The following is a 20,522-nucleotide window of genomic DNA, read 5'->3' as shown; positions in this document are numbered from 1 at the left end:
TGAAGTCTAAGAGAAACTATAAAGACATTTTGGTATTTTCTTCTCTATTCGAGTATTTTTTTTTTTAATTCCCAAACCAATGAATGGAGCACAACAGATTTATACAGAATCAAATTGCCAAGACATTAAGAAATAAATGTTTTCGTGTGAATGATTCACTCATTTTGAATTAATGCGTGTTGCTTGTGAGGAGCCATTGACAATTTCGGTTCTAATGACTTGTTTGATGGGCAGATGACAGACAGAGGTTCACTGTTTGCTTGGGCATATTAAACTGTTGATTGTAATTTATAGGCTGTCTGTGCACCTGTCGACCTCCATTGTAATCTAATTCAGTGCTCGGAGGAACGGTCCGTCCTCTTGGATCTGCCGCTAATGTGCGTTTGATTATGCCGTGTGGGCTTCTTTTCAAACAGAAACCTTTCTACAATGGGAAAACAATGGCATCAAACTGTTGCCATTTGAAGTGGTCATTGTAATTCCAGTCTATGACCTTTCTGACTATTATAATGCCAGTGGCCATTTTCTTCTTTGGAATGAGGCCTCTGCCCAACCACTAAAATCTAGGGTAAAACAGGTTGCAGTAACTTGGCCAGAAAACTGCCGTTATGTTTTATATGTGAACTTCAATGGGCTGGGCATGGTTGCATGAATGTTTCATGAAAAATTATGTAACTACAATGTCAATGTGGACGAACTGGCATATGAAATGAGAAAGAATAACATGAGTAAACTTCTCTGAACATCTAAAATCTTCCCTTTCTCCTTATTATCTACTAGCATGTCTCAGAGAAGTAAAACTTCTTCAAAAGAAAGGTATGGATGGCTCTAAATCAATACTTGCATCGATTGAGATGAAGTGCGGTGTGGTCACTTCCGCTCTTCTTTCCCTTTAACAGCTCCTCTGGTCCTCCAGCATCCACATCAGATGCTCATCCTCCACGCTCTGCTCTTCGTAGCTCCTCAAAAGACTCGAAAAACTCAGGTCACAGGGGCTCATCTGGCAGCCAAGAATGCCGTGGCAGTAGATCTTTCAGCCAGAACTCAGCTATCGCTGCAGCATATACACAGTACCTCAACGCTCTCTTTGGACAGGTGAACTAGAGTAGATCTCTAGATGTATTCTTGCTGTTTTTTATTAATGATCTACATGTAAATTACTACAATACTTTTGAAGAGGTTATAACTAATAAAACTAATACAAAAGGCACCATAGTAATAACATGCTATTTTTCAGTGTACCTTGGAGCAACATTTAAATTATGGCAATCACCCTTACATGTAATATTACGGTATTTTTTTATTATAAATGTGATTTTTTAAAAGAATATTTTCATTTTTAAGTTTAAGTAATTTTCTTAAACTTTTTGCATTTTTATTACTTTATTATTTTTTTGTGTTTCTATTTAGCTTCTTTTTTTGTTTGTTTTTTACTTTTAATTTTAGTAATTTTAAAAACATTTACTTCAATTCTTGCCAAGGCAACATCTCTAATTTTCGTTTGTTTAAGATTTTCATATAATATTTATAATATCATATTTTATATGACATTATAATATATTAAAATATCACATCTAGTATTTTATTTTATTTCAATCGTCGAAAACTATTTTTCATAGTTGTAGTTTCCAATAACAAGACTGATTCTGCATTATTGTATTTACAATCTGATACATTACTGGACCACAGTATCACCACATTACTGAAAAATAAATAAATAAATACATAAATAAAAAAACCACAAGCAGGTCTTAGCTGGCTTAAGATAGTCTCCTATCTAAGCCAAGCAGGTGTACAGCTGGTTTAGTGGGGTGACCAGTCAGACTGACCAAGCTGAAAAGTGCCCAAAATCACTCTAAAACCAGTCAGCGAGATCAACTAAAACCAGCAAACTAGCTTAGTCTACTTTGAGATGTTTTTAGACAGATGACCCATTTATAGGTGCCTAAAGTTAGCCTGTTTGTTTAACTTATTTTGCATTGAGAAAATATTGCCGCCTGTCAACACACTACCTTCCTTCTCAATCAGGTCAGTAACAAGTGCCAAGTCAAAAAATTATTTTGGTACACTGAAGCTCAGACCTAAGCTAGCATCTTGCTTTTGCTTTTAAAACCGACGCTATGAATGTCACGTTACTGAATCATAGTCATTTCAACTCAGAGGCTCTTGATTATATTTTCAAGAGTACGTCTGGAGATCAGAGAGAGCCAGCGAGCAAGTGAAAGCCATAAGATGGAGACGCTGTAGAATAGTAAGAGAGAGATAATGGATAGAGTCTAAGAGACAAACAAAGACAAAGGTGCTCCGACACAAAATGGAGAATATACCAATGTATGCACAGCCTAAAGCTCCACTGCTTCTGCTCGACAGAACTAGAGGGATGAATGAAATAAAAACAGATAGACAAGGGACCCTATTAGCATATATCTAAGGGTAAATAGCCTGAAGCAACTCAAGTTGCAAAACCGCTACCTCTGCCAGAGAAGTCTATGAGTAATGCATTATTTTTAATAATACATATGTGTTTTGGGGAATTTGGAGGTCAAAAGTCCAATGAATGCAGTGAATGAAATATTTGAAGGACAGCAATGCCCACATTGGATTAACATTGCAGTTACGAAGTTATCTAGTTGGCTAAGTGCAGGAACAATGTCGTTAGGTGAAATTAAAGTTGATAAGTGTCATTTGTTTTGATGCTAAAATACTTCATATGTAGAAAGTAAGCAATTTAAAGTATTTATGGTGCAGGTGAAATAAAAAAAATTAAGATGATTTGATTAAAAATCCAGACCAATCTGACACAGAAACACTGGCTCAACCAATATCATGTGTTAGGGGTAGGACTATATGTTTAATGTCCTATATGGAAGACAGAAAAGATAATAAAATAACACATTTTAAATACTAAACTGATAAATATTAAATTGTATTTAACAAATATTAAATACAATTTCAATACAGTTAAGAGGGCCAAGACTGCGGGAGGTCCAAGCAACATGTAGGACAGTCCAAAAAAATCACAATTTTAAGAGGTTAACCAGACAGATTTATTTAAACTACAGTATAGCTACCTTTCATGCTAGGTTAATTTGGACATATGCTTTTTTTCCCTACGAGAACAAAAACATTGGATTTGTAAGACAGGAGAGCATTCAGAAAACCTGCTTGAAATTTCATTTCATGAAGCTATTGGCTCAAATGTTTTTTTCAATAAATTATTTTAATGTCAAAGACTACTATGTGAAATCCGTTAGACAATACCGTGAAGCTACAGGCCAAGATTGCTTTAAAAAAAAAAAAGTTACATGCAAAAAAAACTGTAAAAAAACAGAATGAACAGTTTAATAATAATCACATGCCATTTAAAAAAATTTATAAATGTGCATGTTTATGCTCGAGTGCATATGCATCTATTTCTGAAAGTGCTAGCAGATACATACTATGTGTTTGTTTGTAATTAATCAAACATTTTCAAGTCAACTTCATTTGTATCACGTATATGCATGTGTATTTGTATGATTTTAATATATTAAAGCATGCACATGTTCATGAATCTAAATAAAACTGTATTTGAGGATATATTTACGAAATACAGCAATAATAACATCGTTTTTAAACCGTTTCTTTGCTAAACGTTCTCTCTCTTTTTCCTTTAATACACATTGCCCCTTAACCATATACACATTTTATGTTTGCAAAACGAGTAAATTTTTTCCCTGAATCTCCCAGGTTCATTGTTTGTATCAGCGTTGACATGAGGCATGGTAGGGCATGTTATGGTGTAATCCAATTATACAACCCCCCCACCCCACTCTATGCGTCATTGTGCCACTGAGCAGCATTGATAAGCATGCTAACATAAACCTCAGTTATTAGTGATTAAAAATGGGTGATGTCTCTAAGGACGTTCAGCTCTCATGCTGTAATAATTTCCATATTTAGCTGCTTTTTGTCACGATTTTTTCCCCTCATTGTCATTTTGCTCTCTCATCTCTCTGTCCTTCTACCTCTCTCTGACTCTCTCTCTCCCATTTACTTTTACCAGGACAGAGATTTACTGCCAGAGGAACTAGATGGTATGTACAGAACATGCATATTTAATATCCGACAGTGCACAGCGCCTAGACAGACACAATACAATTGCTACAACACATTCAGCATAAGATAAATAACTGACAAAATTCAATAACATCTGACACAAATAAATTTGATTAAAAATGGATTGGTATTGTCATGAATGGTGAATGGCATACAGCGGATGAAGACGTAAGCAGCATTAATAATACCAGAGCAGTGAGTCAGCTTGTGCTGATGGTCCTATACCCGCTTAAGCTGCACAGTCCTATAGATTATATAACTGGTACAGTATGTGGCATAATGTAAATGTCCTAATGTAAGTTTAAAACCATGATCTGTGTGATTTTGTAATTTCATTAACATTAAAATAAACATGTAAATTAAACAGGAGTAGCACATTATAATTAAAAACAGAACACAATAAAAAAAATAAAAATTTTAAATACATTTTAAACACACACACACATCATTGTCCATTCATAACACCTAAGCCAAATACGGTATACTGCAAATTGAAGAAAAGTTGGCAGTGTGGTTAAATGTGATTACATTTCTTTTCCTTTCAGAGCTGCATGTAGCATTTAAAGAGTTTGACTATGACCAGGATGGGTATTTGCACTACAAAGATGTCGCAGACTGCATGAGAACCATGGGATACATGCCAACAGAGATGGAACTGATTGAGATCATTCAGCAGATAAAAATGAAATGTATGTATGTGTGTGCGTGTGTGTGTTTCTATTTATACTCTAACCTTTTGACCTACACTACAGTTTAAAGGTGTGAGGTCAGTAAGATCTTTTTAAAAGTTTTAATACTTTTATTCAGCAAGGATGCATTAAACTGATAAAGAGTGACAGTAAAGACATTTAAATTGTTACAAAAGATTTCAATTTCAAATAAATGCTGTTCTTTAGAACTTTCTATTCATCAAATAATCCTGAAAAAACTAGCAGTTTCCACACAAATATTAAACAGCACAACAAATCAGCATATTAGAATGATTTCTGAAGGATCATGTGACACTGAACACTGGAGTATTGGCTACTTAAAATCTATTAAAGTAAAAATATTACTGTTTTTACTGTATTTTTAATCAAATAAATGCAGCTTTGATGAACATAACAGACAACCATAAAAAAAATCTAACCAATCCCAAACTTTGGAACGGTAGTGTATGTCAGTTTAAAAGTAAAGATAATTGTTGGTGTGTTTGTGTTTATAGGGGGAGGTCATGTGGACTTTGATGATTTCTGTGAATTAATGGGGCCCAGGATGCTGGCTGAAACCGCTCATATGGTGGGTCTAAGGGAGCTGCACTGCGCTTTCAAACAGGTGAGTATGCTCTCTAAAGTTCCCTTCAAACGGAGCTCACTTTAAAATGTACATTAAATAGAGAACAAGACCCCAGAAACAACAAAACGTCATTACATTGCATCTTTTTCCAACCCATAAATATTATTAGCTCTTCGTAAAACTCTGCATTCCTCTGTGCCTCTCTTAGTTTGACTGTGACGGTGATGGACGGATCACCTTTGAGGAGCTGAAGGAGTCCACAAAGACGCTGCTTGGGGAGAAACTGAAGAAGGGAGAACTGGAAGAAATTCTGACAGACATTGATCTCAACGGAGATGGGAAGGTGGACTTTGATGGTAAGGAAGGCAGCATGCTTTTGAATGTACTGATCTGTTGTACTGCTCTGACTAGATCATAGCTCAAGTTCACACAACTCACTGAGCAGTAAACAAACAAAAAGCTGGAACGTTTATCGTAACGAAAACAGAACAATAACCATTTAACTTGTGTACAACAAGTCACTTAAGACAATAACAAAACTCTAGAGTGCTATCTAGTGGCAAGCTGATAAAACAGCAGCAGACTCTTTCACTTGAAGTAAATATGGCTCTTGGGACCTGCTTTTCTGAGAATATATGGGTAATTTGTGTAGCCTGGAGGGTTAAAAAGAGGTTTAAAACTGAGGGTGTCCCCATTTGAACACACTGAGACCAGCAATCTTGTACTAAAAGTGGACTGACTAACTTTTTTTATATTCAACCAAATTCACATGTCCTCATAATGACATTTTCATGATTGGGCCTCACTTTTAAAACCAGGTTAACTTTGCTCTAGGGGTAACTGCTATACTGGTTTAACCTTGAGCTGTCCATATATCCAAATATGGAATGATATTCCAGACAATATTCAAAAGGAATTGCAAATTGTATTTGCAATTGCTTTTTTAATTTGTTGACGCATATGTGTTTCCATTTTCTTTCCTGTGTATGTAACATGTCTGCCAAATTTTAAATGGAAAGCAAAGTCCATTTGCTATTGCATTTCCAATGTCTTACTAGTTAAGATTCTGTCATTTTGGAATAGCAATAGAAAATAACACAATTGCTATTTCACATTCTCCACGTCCTGCTCCAACCCTCACAAAATTCAAATGGAATCGCAAGTGCTTTTGCACTTGCATTTCCAATGCCTAACACAGTCAGCTGTCAATCAATCTGGAGGGTGGTGTTTATTGATGTAGTCAGAAAGTATGCCACGCCCACTACTGGTGGAAAACAAAGCATTGCCATTCATTTCTATGAGGAAATTGGGGAATTTGGCAATTTTTACAATAAAAACATGCATATTTATTTTTTTTAAAAAGAAAGAAAGAAAAGAAGCAAAAAGAAAACTGCCGTGACTGCAGTCTGTAATGGATCATATACTGGATGCAGAGTGGTAAAGAGTCATATATTGGAGTGCTTGGGAAACATTGCACTGTATTCAAGAATGTATCAAATAAATTAATTAATTTAATAAAATGATCAATTAAAATCTGAGAATCAGTAGAAACTTGACGATGCGACTGGGGTGTTGTCCATGTGACTCTGTGCTCACAATTCAAGCGATAAAAAGAAAGAAAGAAAGAAAATTACATTGGTAGTGACATTCAATTGCAGCTCATGTTCAATTCGTAGGAGGATGCTCTGAATTCTGCTTCATTTCAGCATTTTATTCAGCATTATATTTATTTTTTACATTTATTCATAAAATATATCTATCTTTTTGGCTGTTTTTACACTTGGCATCAACATGTGATCATCAGTCATTCAGGACACAGCAAGTTTACACTTGGCAACATCAAGTGACTTCTCTATTAGGTATAGGGCTGGGTATCGATTCAGATGTCCCGGTTCGATTCGATTTCGATTCGCAAGCTCTCGATTCGATTCTCAAATTTTTTGATTACATTCAGTGACTATAGTTTTAATACAAATGCTATTGATATTTCTAAAAAATGAACAGTAAACATCAGTTTACAAATGGTGAATTAATAAAAAGAAATTAAGAACCACATGCCTGCATTTTAAACCTATGCTTTTTTTTGTATGGGTCCTTTTTTAAACAATAATAGGGCCCTATAAAATGTTCTTAATTTTTCTGGTAATCAGATGAAGGCATAAATCATTAATTTAATTAATCTTAATCAAATGAAAATTAAACCCTTTTATTTTTTGGCAAACAAAGTGCTGCACAACAGAGGTTTACTGTTAAAATTAAAAAGAAAACAGATGTGATTATTCATTTAAAAATAAAGATTTATTTGCAGTAATAGCATTGATTCTTAAGACTGCTAAATAGTAATATATTCTGACAGTTTCTTAACGTTAAACTAAACTTTTATTTTGACGGGTTGCCGTGAAGAACTTGCAGCTGCTGTGTTTGTGATATGAAGGTAGTTTTCTCAAATGAAACGGTAAAATGCTAATGAAGTGACTCAGAGCAGCTGGAGATGACATTCGTGTTCATATCATCATATAGTGAGACGGCAGAAGAAGCTGAAAACACCGCAAGCTTCATCCGCGCTTTAGTATCTGAAAACAAAACAGTGCGCCGCGCCATCCGCCATTCATTCATTGTGGAAATCATGGCGCCTATGCGTGATATCAAATTATTCCGCAGATTTATAGTATTACTATAGCATTTCACCTGAGCATTGCGAATCACGCGTATGGTCATGATAAGCGCTGAATGAATGACAGGATTTCTGTTGAAACATCGCGCAAGGTAAATAAGGGTGACATCTAGTGGAGAAGACTAATGATAAGATTGACGTTAATCAGATCTTGTTTTAAATGTGTGCTGAAATAAATCCCGGAAAAGATCGATTGAGAATCGATATCGAATCGACGTCATTAAAAAAAAAACGATTAATCTAAAAATCTTATTTTTTGCCCAGCCCTAATTAGGTACAGTGGGGGAAATATTTATTTGATTTAGTTTGCCCACTTATAAAGAAATGAAGGGTCTGTCATTTTTATGGTAGGTTTATTTTAACGGATAGAGATAGAATATCAACCAAAAATCCAGAAAAAACACATGATATAAAGGTTAGAAACGTATTTGCATTTCAGTGAGTGAAATAAGTATTTGATCCCCTACCAACCAGCAAGAATTCTGGCTCCCACAGATTGGTTATGTGCCCATGTGGAACACAGATTAGTCCTGTAACTTTAAGAAGTTACTCCTAATGTCAGCTTGTTAGGTATATAAGACACCCGTCCACACAATCTGTATCTTCCATTCCAACCTCTCCCACCACCATGGGCAAGACCAACGATCAGAGACAAGATTGTAGATCTGCACAAGGCTGGAATGGGCTACAAGACCATCAGCAAGAAGCTTGGTGAGAAGGAAACAACTGTTGGTACGATAATTCGGAAATGGAAGAAGTACAAAACAAGAATACAAAATAAGAAAGATGTACAAATACAAATACAAAAATGTAGTTCAGGGATCAGCCCTGAACTACACGGGAGGAGCTTGATAATGATCTTAAAAGGTACATATGATGCAATTTAAATTTTTCCTTTCTCTTTGGAGTGTTACAAGCTCTTGGTGCATGAAGAAGATCTGTAAAGTTGCAAAGACTAAAGTCTCAAATCCAAAGAGATATTCTTTATAAAAGTTAAGAGTCAACCACGCCTACCTAAAACAGCTCGTTCTAACACGCCCCCACATGTTTACGTCACGATGTGGGAAGATTTGCATAACGCCGCCCAAATGTTCACGCAAAGAAAGAAAGCGTAACTTTTATTCTCGCTGTAGTATTGTTGTTGTGTATCCTTGTGAAAGCGAAACTACTTTGTTTGGCCTTCCAAAAGAGGACGATATCCGCTACGTCATCGCTCACTTAAGGCCGCGGTGTGTGACGCTGTTTAGTTGTGAAAGCGAAACTACCTTGTTTGGCCTTCCAAAATAGGACATGACTAGAAATCAGTGGTTAAGTTGTATTTACAACACTGTTCCAGAACAGTTTAACCCAAATATTCAGATGTGTCCAGTGAATTTTATGGAGGACTGTTTCCTGATCCTGGCAGAGTAGACTACAATGCCGGCTGTTCTGACTCACAGACTGTAAGTACGTTTTTAATGCAACGCGTAAAAAGACAGTATAGGTCATTATAATCCGTAATTATGTCTCCACTGGATGCAACAAATGCCTCGTTTATAATGGGTTTTAATGTTTATGTCTTGTCGCTCCGGCCGGACAGGGCATCACAATATGGTAAGGGGCGTAACATTTCCGTCACACGCTTGAGGTATTCGGCCAATCACAACGCTCTCGATAGCTAGCCAACCAGAGCACACCTCGCTTTTCAGACTGATGAGCTTTGTAAAAATTGACGCGTTTCAGAAAGGCGGGGCATAGAGGAGAAATAATAATGTACAGTATATGGAAAATAATGTGTTTTTTTAACCTTAAACCGCATAAACACATTTCATTACACCAAATAATGTTCTTTTTAGCAGCATCATATGACCCCTTTAAGGCAGTTGGGACCACAGTCACCAAACAAACCATTGGTAACAGTACGCCGCAATGGACTGAAATCCTGCAGCACCTGCAAGGTCCCCCTGCTCAAGAAGGCACATGTACAGGCCTGTATAAAGTTTGCCAATGAACATCTAAATGATTCAGAGAAGGCTTGGGAGAAAGTGCTGTGGTCAGATGAGACCAAAATTGAGCTCTTTGGCATTAACTTGACTTGCCGTGTTTGGAGGGAGATAAATGCTGACTATGACCCCAAGAACACCATCCCTACAGTAAGCACGGAGGTGGAACCATTATGCTTTGGGGCTGTTTTTCTGCTAAGGGTACAGGTTGACTTCACCCCATTGAGGGGCAAATGGACGGGGCCATGTACTGTAAAATCTTGGACGAGAACCTCCTTCCCTCAGCCAGAACACAGAAGATGGGTCATGGATGGGTCTTCCAGCATGACAATGACCCAAAACATACCGCCAAGGCAACAAAGGAGTGGCTCAAGAAGAAGCGCTGTTTTTCTGCTAAGGGTACAGGTTGACTTCACCCCATTGAGGGGCAAATGGACGGGGCCATGTACTGTAAAATCTTGGACGAGAACTTCCTTCCCTCAGCCAGAACACTGAAGATGGGTCATGGATGGGTCTTCCAGCATGACAATGATCCAAAACTTACCGACAAGGCAACAAAGGAGTGGCTCAAGAAGAAGCACATTAAGGTCAAGGAGTGGCCTAGCCAGTCTCCAGACCTCAGTCCTATAGAAAATCTGTAGAGGGAGCTGAAACTACGAGTTGCCAAACAACAGCCAAGAAACCATAAGGATTTAGAGAGGATCTGTAAAGAGAAGTGGATCAAAATCCACTTTTTGTTTTTTCTGGATTTTTTTGGTTGGTATTCTGTTTCTATCCGTTAAAATAAACCTACCATAAAAATTACAGACCCTTAATTTCTTTGTAAGTGGGCAAACTTACAAAATCAGCAGGGGATCAAATAAATATTATCCCCACTGTAACCGATCAGATCTCTATTTCCCGTGCAATATTTAAATAAGTCTTTCGGCAGTACGGGAGAGAGGCGGTGGGATTTTGGGTGACGTCGACCTGCGAATGCAGATACGTTGGCTGGATTGCGTTTACATTACACAGAGATCCGATCACAATGCCTCCTCGGCTACCTCTGGACCATGACATGCTAATCGGATAACAATCCGGTCAGAAGCGCGTTTACACTTGTCTTTTCAATGTGTATGTGTACAACATCCGGATACAAGTCGCATGTTAATAAAAAGTGTAAACGCAGCCCCTGACGTAATAAATTATCAGACATAATTTTCGGTCGCACACAGGACGAGAAGTGCAGTGCCATGCCGCGTCTAGGACAACTTGAAGGTATCGCACACTGGAAGCGTTGTGTTTAGTTCAAGACGGCAGTTCAAAACGTCTCTGGTTACCTAACATAACCTTGTTTCCCTGAGAAGAGGGAACTAGACACTGCGTCATCGAAGATGTCGCTTTGGGGTTATCCCCTCCTTCCTTGAATCTACTGAAGTCTTATGAAATCTCGAGGACGAGAATTCGCCCGCCAATGGCGTTCAAGCAGGCAAAATAGAGGCAAGCTCCCCCGCACTATAAGGCGGCACTGAATCTTTGGAATGAAGCAGAGTGCAGCTGACAAAGACTCTAAGCTATGCAAACTAGGGAACTAGACACTGCGTCATCGAAGATGTCGCTTTGGGGTTATCCCCTCCTTCCTTGAATCTACTGAAGTCTTATGAAATCTCGAGGACGACAATTCGCCCGCCAATGGCGTTCAAGCAGGCAAAATAGAGGCAAGCTCCCCCGCACTATAAGGCGGCACTGAATCTTTGGAATGAAGCAGAGTGCAGCTGACAAAGACTCTAAGCTATGCAACATGGCAGCGTACGGAGTGTCTCATCCCCTCCGCTCAGGGAACTGAGGTTACGTTAGGTAACCGGAGACGTTCCCTGTCGAGTCGGTCTCTCGACACTGCATCATTGAAGATTTGGGGATCGTTTAAAATCCTGCTGTGTTGATAGCGAAGGTCCAAATCGGCTGCAAGCAAAGCCGTTGACCTCAGCAAAAAGTACTTCACACAACGGAAGACTTCATAAACTAAGTGGCATAGCAGCTATAAGAGCAAGTTTCACAAGCATTAGACAGATTGCATTAACAGCAGCCATTCAGAAACACAGACACGTGGATAGGTGACGGCACTATCGCTTAGCAATGTTTACCCCGGGATGTGTGACTTTCACAGTGTGAGCACCGTATGGTCACAGTGTGCTGGTGACCTAATAATGCATGCGGCAGCAACACAGACACTATTGCATAATGTTGCAAGCCATGGCAAACCTGACCATGCTTTGCAGTTAATGGTGGTGGTCATGCGCACACCTAGTACTGATGTCCACTGCAGCGGCAATGCCGGTGCTGTCATGAACATAATGCATGCAGGGTTAACACAGTGCAGATGAACACGAAGGCAGCAGTAGCACTGGTGCTAATCCCCAGTCAGTATTTATTTTACACGACTTAGTCGAACACTGCCAACTCGGTGGGGCTACAACAGTTTAAGATGAATGCCGAACATTGATTTCAGCTAACTTGATGCCTGCAAGGACAATGAATGCGTTGCAAGCACTGATCTATATATATGACTGGATCGCTCATCGCGTTCTAAACTGCCATTCAGCGGTGAAGCCACCGAACGTGTTCGAGCAGTCATCTTACTATTCCCTACCAGGGGGGAGCACCACTGACTGACAGCCAAAACACTGACTTAAAAATCACCCGATTTGAAGCGTATCAGTCACACGGGATTAGTTTTTAAGATAAGTGCATGTAAATACATTTTTACTTAAGATGTTATCTTTGGACATAAAATGTTTATGGTCTTTTTGGGCAGGATATGCACTATATTGAAATAGTTAAGGTGCGCGTGTCAGCTGCACACTTACCGACATAGGTGACTGATCCAACACAAAATATATTTCTTTATGTACGTAATTACGCAGGAAATATTAAACATGAATATATATCTGGTATTAGTATCTGAAATTGATTCAGATATACAATACAAGCCTGTTACTATATTGCTCTATTGTATTGAAATTCAGAGCTTACCACGCATCATCTTGGAAATAAAGCTTCATGTCTTTAAGTCTGTAGCATACGCAGTCAGTGTTATTTCTCTGAATAAGTTATGTGTGTATTATTTTATGTCCTGAGGGAGCAATATCTATTTCAGACTCCTCAAGACTGCGCAAATTCTATGGCATTTTAGCATTACAGTTTCCAGGAGTAGCCTAATGCATTTAATTAATTAATTTAACCGACGTTTAAATCATTAACTGCTAAAAAATGAATGCTGTTTAACGAAATCATTGTTAGAAAAACATTTGCTGATACCATACTGTACGAATAAAAAACAGCAATTACATAAATGTGAATGTACAAGGTGAATTAACGCATACATACAAAGCATAAATCTTTATTCAGATTTCATGAGCACTTTGTCATTTGCATATGTTGTGGATTTGTCCGTCTGATGTTCATCATGATCAAATGATATTTGCTATGGTAATGTATAGGACACATAACTTTTTAATATGCAGGGGAAATTCCCGACACTATACAAATAACCATTTATATGCTCAGGAGGTTTGCGTTGTAAGAATGTACAGCGATACTTAATATATAAAAACGCTGACTCGTTGGGTGATGTTTGTTTTCTTATTAAAACCGTACGATTTCCTATAGAATGTATGGGAATACCAATATGGCGGCACGGCGGCTTCACTTTAATGACATCATAAGCAATCCAGTTCTCTATTATAGATCAGTGGCTGCAAGGAACATTCAGGCTATAATAACACATATAGGCTATAGTAACATGCATAGGTGCCTCATAGCCCACCTGGAAAAGGTTTTTCCGCAAAGGTTACTACCTGTGTGGGAGAAATCAACAAAACGATGACAGATTCCTGTCTGTGCTTTTACACCGTGAATGTGTACAAAAGCAATGAGCATAGATATAACCCACGAGGGTGACCATTCGCGCAGAAAGGCAGCAGTGTCTACACCTGTAACAACAGACTGTGAATGGCTAAAAGACCTAGTTGAACACCACTTAGCAGGGACGTCAACCACTGCCATAATAGTCCACATGACCTATTTGACACCACCCACAATCTCAGTTCAAGTTGTAGACATAACCCTCTTGCAAAGGTAAACTCGCAATGCGAGTGAGGAAACGTTCAAATCACAAAACTGACCAGAGTGCCCAGCACGAGTTGATCATGTAAAAGGGCGAGAGGTGATCAGCCTTGATGTGCCACTCAAAATTCTTATTGACAGGACATTCTGCTGGGCGACTATAAATATGATGGCGTCATGCCATTATAGAGGTATAACAAGCTTAAAACAAGGAGGGCATACAGTCGTTGTCCAAGTACTCTTGCAAAAACTCAAGGGGACTAATGGGCTATATGACCATAAAGTAGATATATTCAGGCCCACTGATATAATCCAGTCACCTGGCCAAACCTTTGCAAGGGTCTGTCTCAATGCACTCACTTGAATGCACGTTTCAATAGATATATTATGACTTATTGCACTGCATAGCAGAACGATCCGGACACAAAGGCCATTACAGTTCCTGTCGCCAGCAACGAGCGGAGGACATGAGAACAGACATAAGCAGACATAAGCGGAGCAAAGCACTCTGCCAAAGCCGCAGCCTGAGTGCTTCCTGGGAACTCTTAAAGGCAGAAACTTCTCAGCTCGTAATGAATGGAAGTATGAATTACAAACTGTGAGCACCCCTGTGAAATGCGAGCTCGCATCACAACAAAGTCCAGTTGCACTCTCTGGGTGGTTGAGAAGCAGAAGACTGTGATGGTTTAATACACTCCCTGAATGGACTATGATCAGTCATAATCCAGTGCGTGAGCTCTACTCGTTTAGAGGGGAGAGAGTGTACACATTTCATGAATGTACACATTCTCATCCCCTCCGCTCAGGGAACTGAGGTTACGTTAGGTAACCGGAGACGTTCCCTGTCGAGTCAGTCTCTCGACACTGCATCATTGAAGATTTGGGGATTGTTTAAAATCCCACTGTGTTGATAGCGAAGGTCCAAATCGGCTGCAAGCAAAGCCGTTGACCTCAGCAAAAAGTACTTCACACAACGGAAGACTTCATAAACTAAGTGGCATAGCAGCTATAAGAGCAAGTTGCACAAGCATTAGACAGATTGCATTAACCGCAGCCATTCAGAAACACAGACACATGGATAGGCGACGGCACTATCGCTTAGCAATGTTTACCCCGGGATGTGTGACTTTCACAGTGTGAGCACCGTACGTTTCAATAGAGAGAGCCGCGTTCAAACATTTCATGAATGTACACATTCAAGCATAGCTTGACTAATGAAATGCAGAGCGCGGTAATAATAAACAACAAGCGTATTGGTACATACAACATTAAACCAGCTCTTACGAGTGACATATTCACAGTGTCCAGCATAAATCTGCTGGAAGAACCAAGTTCATAAGCACAGAAACAGAGCAGATAGCTACAGCTGTAGTGCCTGAATACTACTGAAATAATAGAACACAGAAAGCTGTGTCATGGATGCATCAGTTTTGCATATGCAGTAGCTATTAGTGCGAGCAATGGCACATATACAACCTAGTTGAAACATGTGCCAGAGAGGAGCGTGGCCACAAAATCTCTGTCATCCAATGGTTGCTCAGCCGTCTTCCCCTGCACAGACAGAACATGCAGTGCGAAAAAGGGGAATTTTCAGGTTATAAAACCTAGTGAAAGCATTTTGCGTGGACCAACTCGCCGCAAACCAAATATCCTGAACAGACATGCCTTAGTTCATGTCCGAGATGATGCCAGACTCCTCATGGAGTGGAGACGAATCTCTATCGAGCAGTCGACTCTATGAAGCAACATCAGACAACACTTGTAATGCTCTGAACATAGAGGCAGGCATTCTCCAGATTGAATGAAATAACAGTCCTCTGGCCAGCCTGCGAGAGGATCTGTTTCAGCGTGAGCAGTCTGGGGGAGCATTCTGATAATGAACTCTCTGGAGTCCCCAGAAGAGCATGTCATGGCTCCGTACAATGGCATGGACAGAAGCGCTTTATTTGGAACTTTATCTTACCAGAGAAAAGACGGCAGTTCAAAACGTCTCCGGTTACACTCTTAAAAATAAAGGTGCTTCACGATGCCATAGAAGAACCTTTTTTGTCTAAATGGTTCCATAAAGAACCTTTAACATCTGAAGAAAGATCTGTTTCACAAAAGGTTCTTTGGGGCGAAAGAAGGTTCTTCAGATTATAAAAAGGTAAGAAAGAGATGGTTCTTTAAAGAACCTTTGACTGAATGGTTCTTTGTGGAACCAAAAATGGTTCTTCTATGGCATCGCTTGAAAAACCTTTTGAAGCACCTTTATTTTTAAGAGTGTACCTAACGTAACCTTGTTTCCCTGAGAGGAGGGAACTAGACACTGTTCTTCCAATACAGAAGAACTTTCGGTATTCTGTCTTACAAGCTGTCACGCCACACAACAGAACAGTTATTGCTCAAAGGCAACTCGTTTTTGATTACAAAAGACGGTGTTTTGGCCACGATCGTTCTCTGGATTCATTGCTAGATAACAGTCATGTAGAGCAAGGGCTAGATAACAGGGCTAGATAACAGTTGTGTAAAGCGATTGTAGAGAAACAGTGTTGAAAACAGTGGTATACCTGGTGCATCATCATATGATGGCCGGTGTCAGTGCTAGAGTGTACAGTGACTAGTGTAAGCGACACTACACTCCTTTATGAAACACAATGGCTAGCCAGTGTTTAACATAGAAAGGCAAAGAATAGCGCAGCACCAGCATAAGCAGCAGTAGCGTACGTAACGCCTCCTCACAAAAGCAGCAGCACAGCCAGTGCTTATATAGAAAGCGATGAACAGCGGCAGTGTGCACAGTAGCTAACATACGCAGCACTACACACCCACATAAACAACAGCTGCGCTGGTGCTTATCACAGGAGGCGATGAACGTCTGCCACGCCAGCATGCATTATGGATAGTGTAAGCAATACTTCACACCCATATGAGAAAACAGCAGCAAAGCCGGTGTTCAACTCAGAAGGCAATGGAAGCGAGTGGCCAGAGCATTTAATATAGGACAGACCGCCGCTTTGAGATGGGGAGCTGCTTATATTGCATGAGCAAATGAGTGGCTGGAACGCTTTGTACTCTATACATGACCGATCACCGCTCTGAGATGGGGAGCTGCATATGATGAGAGTAAGCGAGCGGCCAAAGCTCAATGCTTTATGGAAGGCAGACCGCCATTCTGAGGCAGGGGGCTGCTTACTAGGGCTGGGACAATAAATCGTTGCATCGCGATTCATGGATCGATTTTGATATTTTCGGAATGCATCGTGATTCTCTCTTGAATGGATTCTGAGCTTAGTTTTTAACAGCAGATGGCGCTCTAGTCTAGTTTTTAACCGCACACGCAAATGCTCACGAAGAAGAGCGCTTGTGCATTCGGCTGAGTAATGTAAGTGGTTAAATGTACTTGCACATCTACTTTTATGATGTGAGATTAATGTAAACACAGCCCACTGTGAACATCCTTGTAATTCGCTTCAACCTTTTCTAACTTGATGAATGATTATTTTAGGTTAAAATGGTGCGTGTGTATAGGAACTGGAAGCAAGCAGAATACGGCTATTTCTAAAGTACGCAGTGCCATCTGATGTTAAAAACTAAGCTCAGAATCGATTCAAGAGAGAATCGCGATGCCTTCGGAAAATCTTAGAATCGATGCAGAATCATTTCTGGATTCGCGATGCATTGATTTATTGTCCCAGCCCTACTGCTTACCGCTTGAGAGAGTGAGAGATCGTAGCACTTCCTCCTCTGTGCACAGCACTGAGATTTGTGCACGGTCCCCGTCCACACGAACACGGTTATTTTTAAAACCACAGCTTTTTCTATGCGGTTTGGCCGTTCGTCCACATGCAAACGCAGCACCAAGTCACTGAAACCGAACATGTTTGAAAACTCCTGCCAGGGTGAAGATTTTCAAAAACTCCGGTTGCAGTGTTATCATGTAAACAGCAAAACCGGAATTTTTGGCTTGTGACGTCGGAGCCTGCGCTGTTATCTCTGCCTACTGGAAACTTTTTCAGGCTTCTGATTGGCCAACATGGCTTTACGGTTGAGATTATATCGCCACCTGTTGGTTTGGCATGCTCTTGACAGTGCTTCATAGAATGCGTTTGCGTTTTCATGTGGATGGAGATTTTTTTTTTTAAACGGAAGGAGGAAAAACTCAGTTTACAAAAATACCCATGTACGTGTGGACATGGCCTAAATTGCGTGAAGAGAGGGTGACTGGAGCTTTTCCATGCTCCGATCACGGCAGACCGCTGCTCTGAGACAGTGGGCTTCTTATTATCGTGCTTTTGAGTAAGTGACTGGATCTTTTCCCATGCCCTGAGTCTGAACACGGCATACTGCTGCTTTGAGACAGAGGACAGCTTATGTCGTGTGGCAGGGGAGAGCATGAGAAGCCGAGCTTCCTGAAGGGTTAGGTATGAAGAATGCGGATGCTTAGTCCGCATGGGCTCATCACTGAAGTCCATAAGGTCCAACGCTGTTTTTGATGGCAGACAGACTCGTGCAGTGCTGCTTCTGAGTGGGCATTGCCCAGGCAGAACCATCGCAGTCCAGAAGGCATCTGAAAGTAATGTCATACTCACTGGAACGCTGCAAGGGAGCGGCAATCCAGGCACCGCCCCCCGGATGAGCGTACCTCAACGGCGAGCTTGTAGCTGAAGGAGAAAATTCTGAGGCAATGGCGTTCAGCGCCGCCTTATAGTGCGGGGGAGCCCACCTCTAATTTGCGTGTTTGAATGCCATTCCATATGAAAATCGCCCGCGAGATTTCATAAGGTTTCAGTAGATTCAAGGAAGGAGATAACCCCAAAGCGACATCTTCGATGATACAGTGTTGAGAGACTGACTCAAGAGGGAACAGTTAATCTAATCACCAAATAGGCAAAAGTTCAGGATGCGGAGGAAGTGAAATAGCAAATGGGTGATAATCTATTGCTATTACAAGACATTGGAAATGCAATTGCAAATGGACTTTGCATTTCCATTCAAAATTGGGCGGACATGTTGCATGGAAAAGAAAATGAAAACACAAATGCATGATTTGCAATTGGATTGTCACAACATATGTGTCCACAAATAGAAAACACAATTGCAAATACAATTTGCAATTCCTTTTTGAATATTGTCTGTAACATCACTCCATATCCCTAACCCCTTTCCTTTTCAAATACACAAAAAACCCTTACAAAAAGTACTATGTATGTAACCACAGTTGCAAGGTTAGTTATTTAGATATTTACCATAGTTAGTGCCCCAAAACAACAAACAACCAATATACCACTCCTACAGGGGACATTCACCCCAACAGTGGAGTACACAGACACCCCTATAGCAACCTTTATGTTTTCTTGATTTTTAATTAAAAATTATATATAAATGAAGGAACCTGTTAATAACACAACAACAATCTGTAAGCGGCTGCTTACCTCACTCAGGTGACAATTCCCGCCAATTTCATCTTTAATCTCTATTATATGTTTTCCGCATATTAACTAACTGTAGTTCAGGGGAGCCATTTAGAGCTCGAGAAAACAAGCTAAATGTGCAAGAATTGGATACATATGTGAACTTCTGAAACAAGCTTTTCACAACAATTTTCACGCGAATACCGTCAAGTGATATCCGTTGATTCGTACGGAAGCCCTCAAGTGACATTTCAGGGAAAAGCCTCACACACCTTCGCGTTCACGAGAACAGGTGTAGTCGAAGTAAACTAGTCGACTAAATAACGACAATTAAGCTTACACGAACTGACAGTTTTGCCTTTGCTTTCTTTCAGAGTTTGTCATGATGCTGTCTCTCCGATAGCTGGATGTCTGATGTTTTTAAATCACGGATCATCAAACCTGTCAGTCAAGTTGTTAATACGTTGTGCATAAACTGCGGATATTTATGTAGAAATGTACAGAGTATATTTGTATTCAATAAAGGTCTGAAACTCTGTGAGAATATTCTGGTTGTTCGATGCAGGGTGGTGGATTATCTAATAAGTAGTAAGAACAGGACAAGTCTGCGAGTTATGAAACATGCTGCTGTTGCATAACCAGAGACGCTGCTGCGGTCTAGTGGAGGATATAGGTAACGAAAATAATAATAATCATAATAAATGTTGTTTAATAATATTATAAATGTTAATTAATAAAAATTTAATTTGTTAATTATTATCGAATAATAGTAATAATAATAAATAAATAAATAAATTAGGCTCCAGCATCCCTGTGACCATACATAGGTCAAATTGTTTATGTAATAGTTTGTAATTATTGTCAGTAAAAAGAAGAAAATGAATAATAATAAATAAATAAATTAGGCTCCAGCATCCTGCAACCCAACATAAAACAATTGTTTTGGAAATGTATTAAAAAAAATTGTATGGACAGATAGATGATGATGATGATGAT

General features: G+C 39.6%; 2 protein-coding genes across 2 annotated transcripts in view; one reads left to right on the top strand and one right to left on the bottom strand.

The window, feature by feature from the left end:
* LOC107603001 (double C2-like domain-containing protein beta) overlaps nt 1-19,887 on the bottom strand; it is a 79,575-nt gene extending 59,688 nt beyond the window's left edge. Inside the window, exon 1 of the mRNA XM_016295687.1 lies at nt 19,548-19,887. The gene's annotated coding sequence lies outside the window, so the exon portion shown is untranslated. The remainder of the gene's footprint in view (nt 1-19,547) is intronic.
* Nucleotides 766-20,490, top strand: LOC107603028 (calcium-binding protein 2-like). The gene is made up of 7 exons (XM_016295709.1): nt 766-816; nt 900-1,095; nt 4,046-4,076; nt 4,644-4,787; nt 5,303-5,412; nt 5,582-5,729; nt 19,901-20,490. Exons 1-7 carry the CDS (start codon nt 782-784, stop codon nt 19,927-19,929), a joined length of 693 nt encoding a protein of 230 aa, XP_016151195.1. The 5' UTR covers nt 766-781; the 3' UTR covers nt 19,930-20,490.
* The last annotated feature ends 32 nt before the right edge of the window (nt 20,491-20,522 follow it).

Source organism: Sinocyclocheilus grahami, unplaced genomic scaffold, assembly GCF_001515645.1.
Source record: "Sinocyclocheilus grahami isolate Dianchi unplaced genomic scaffold, SAMN03320097.WGS_v1.1 scaffold16.1, whole genome shotgun sequence".
NCBI classification, from domain to species: domain Eukaryota; kingdom Metazoa; phylum Chordata; class Actinopteri; order Cypriniformes; family Cyprinidae; genus Sinocyclocheilus; species Sinocyclocheilus grahami.
This window is presented reverse-complemented; position numbering and strand designations above follow the sequence as displayed.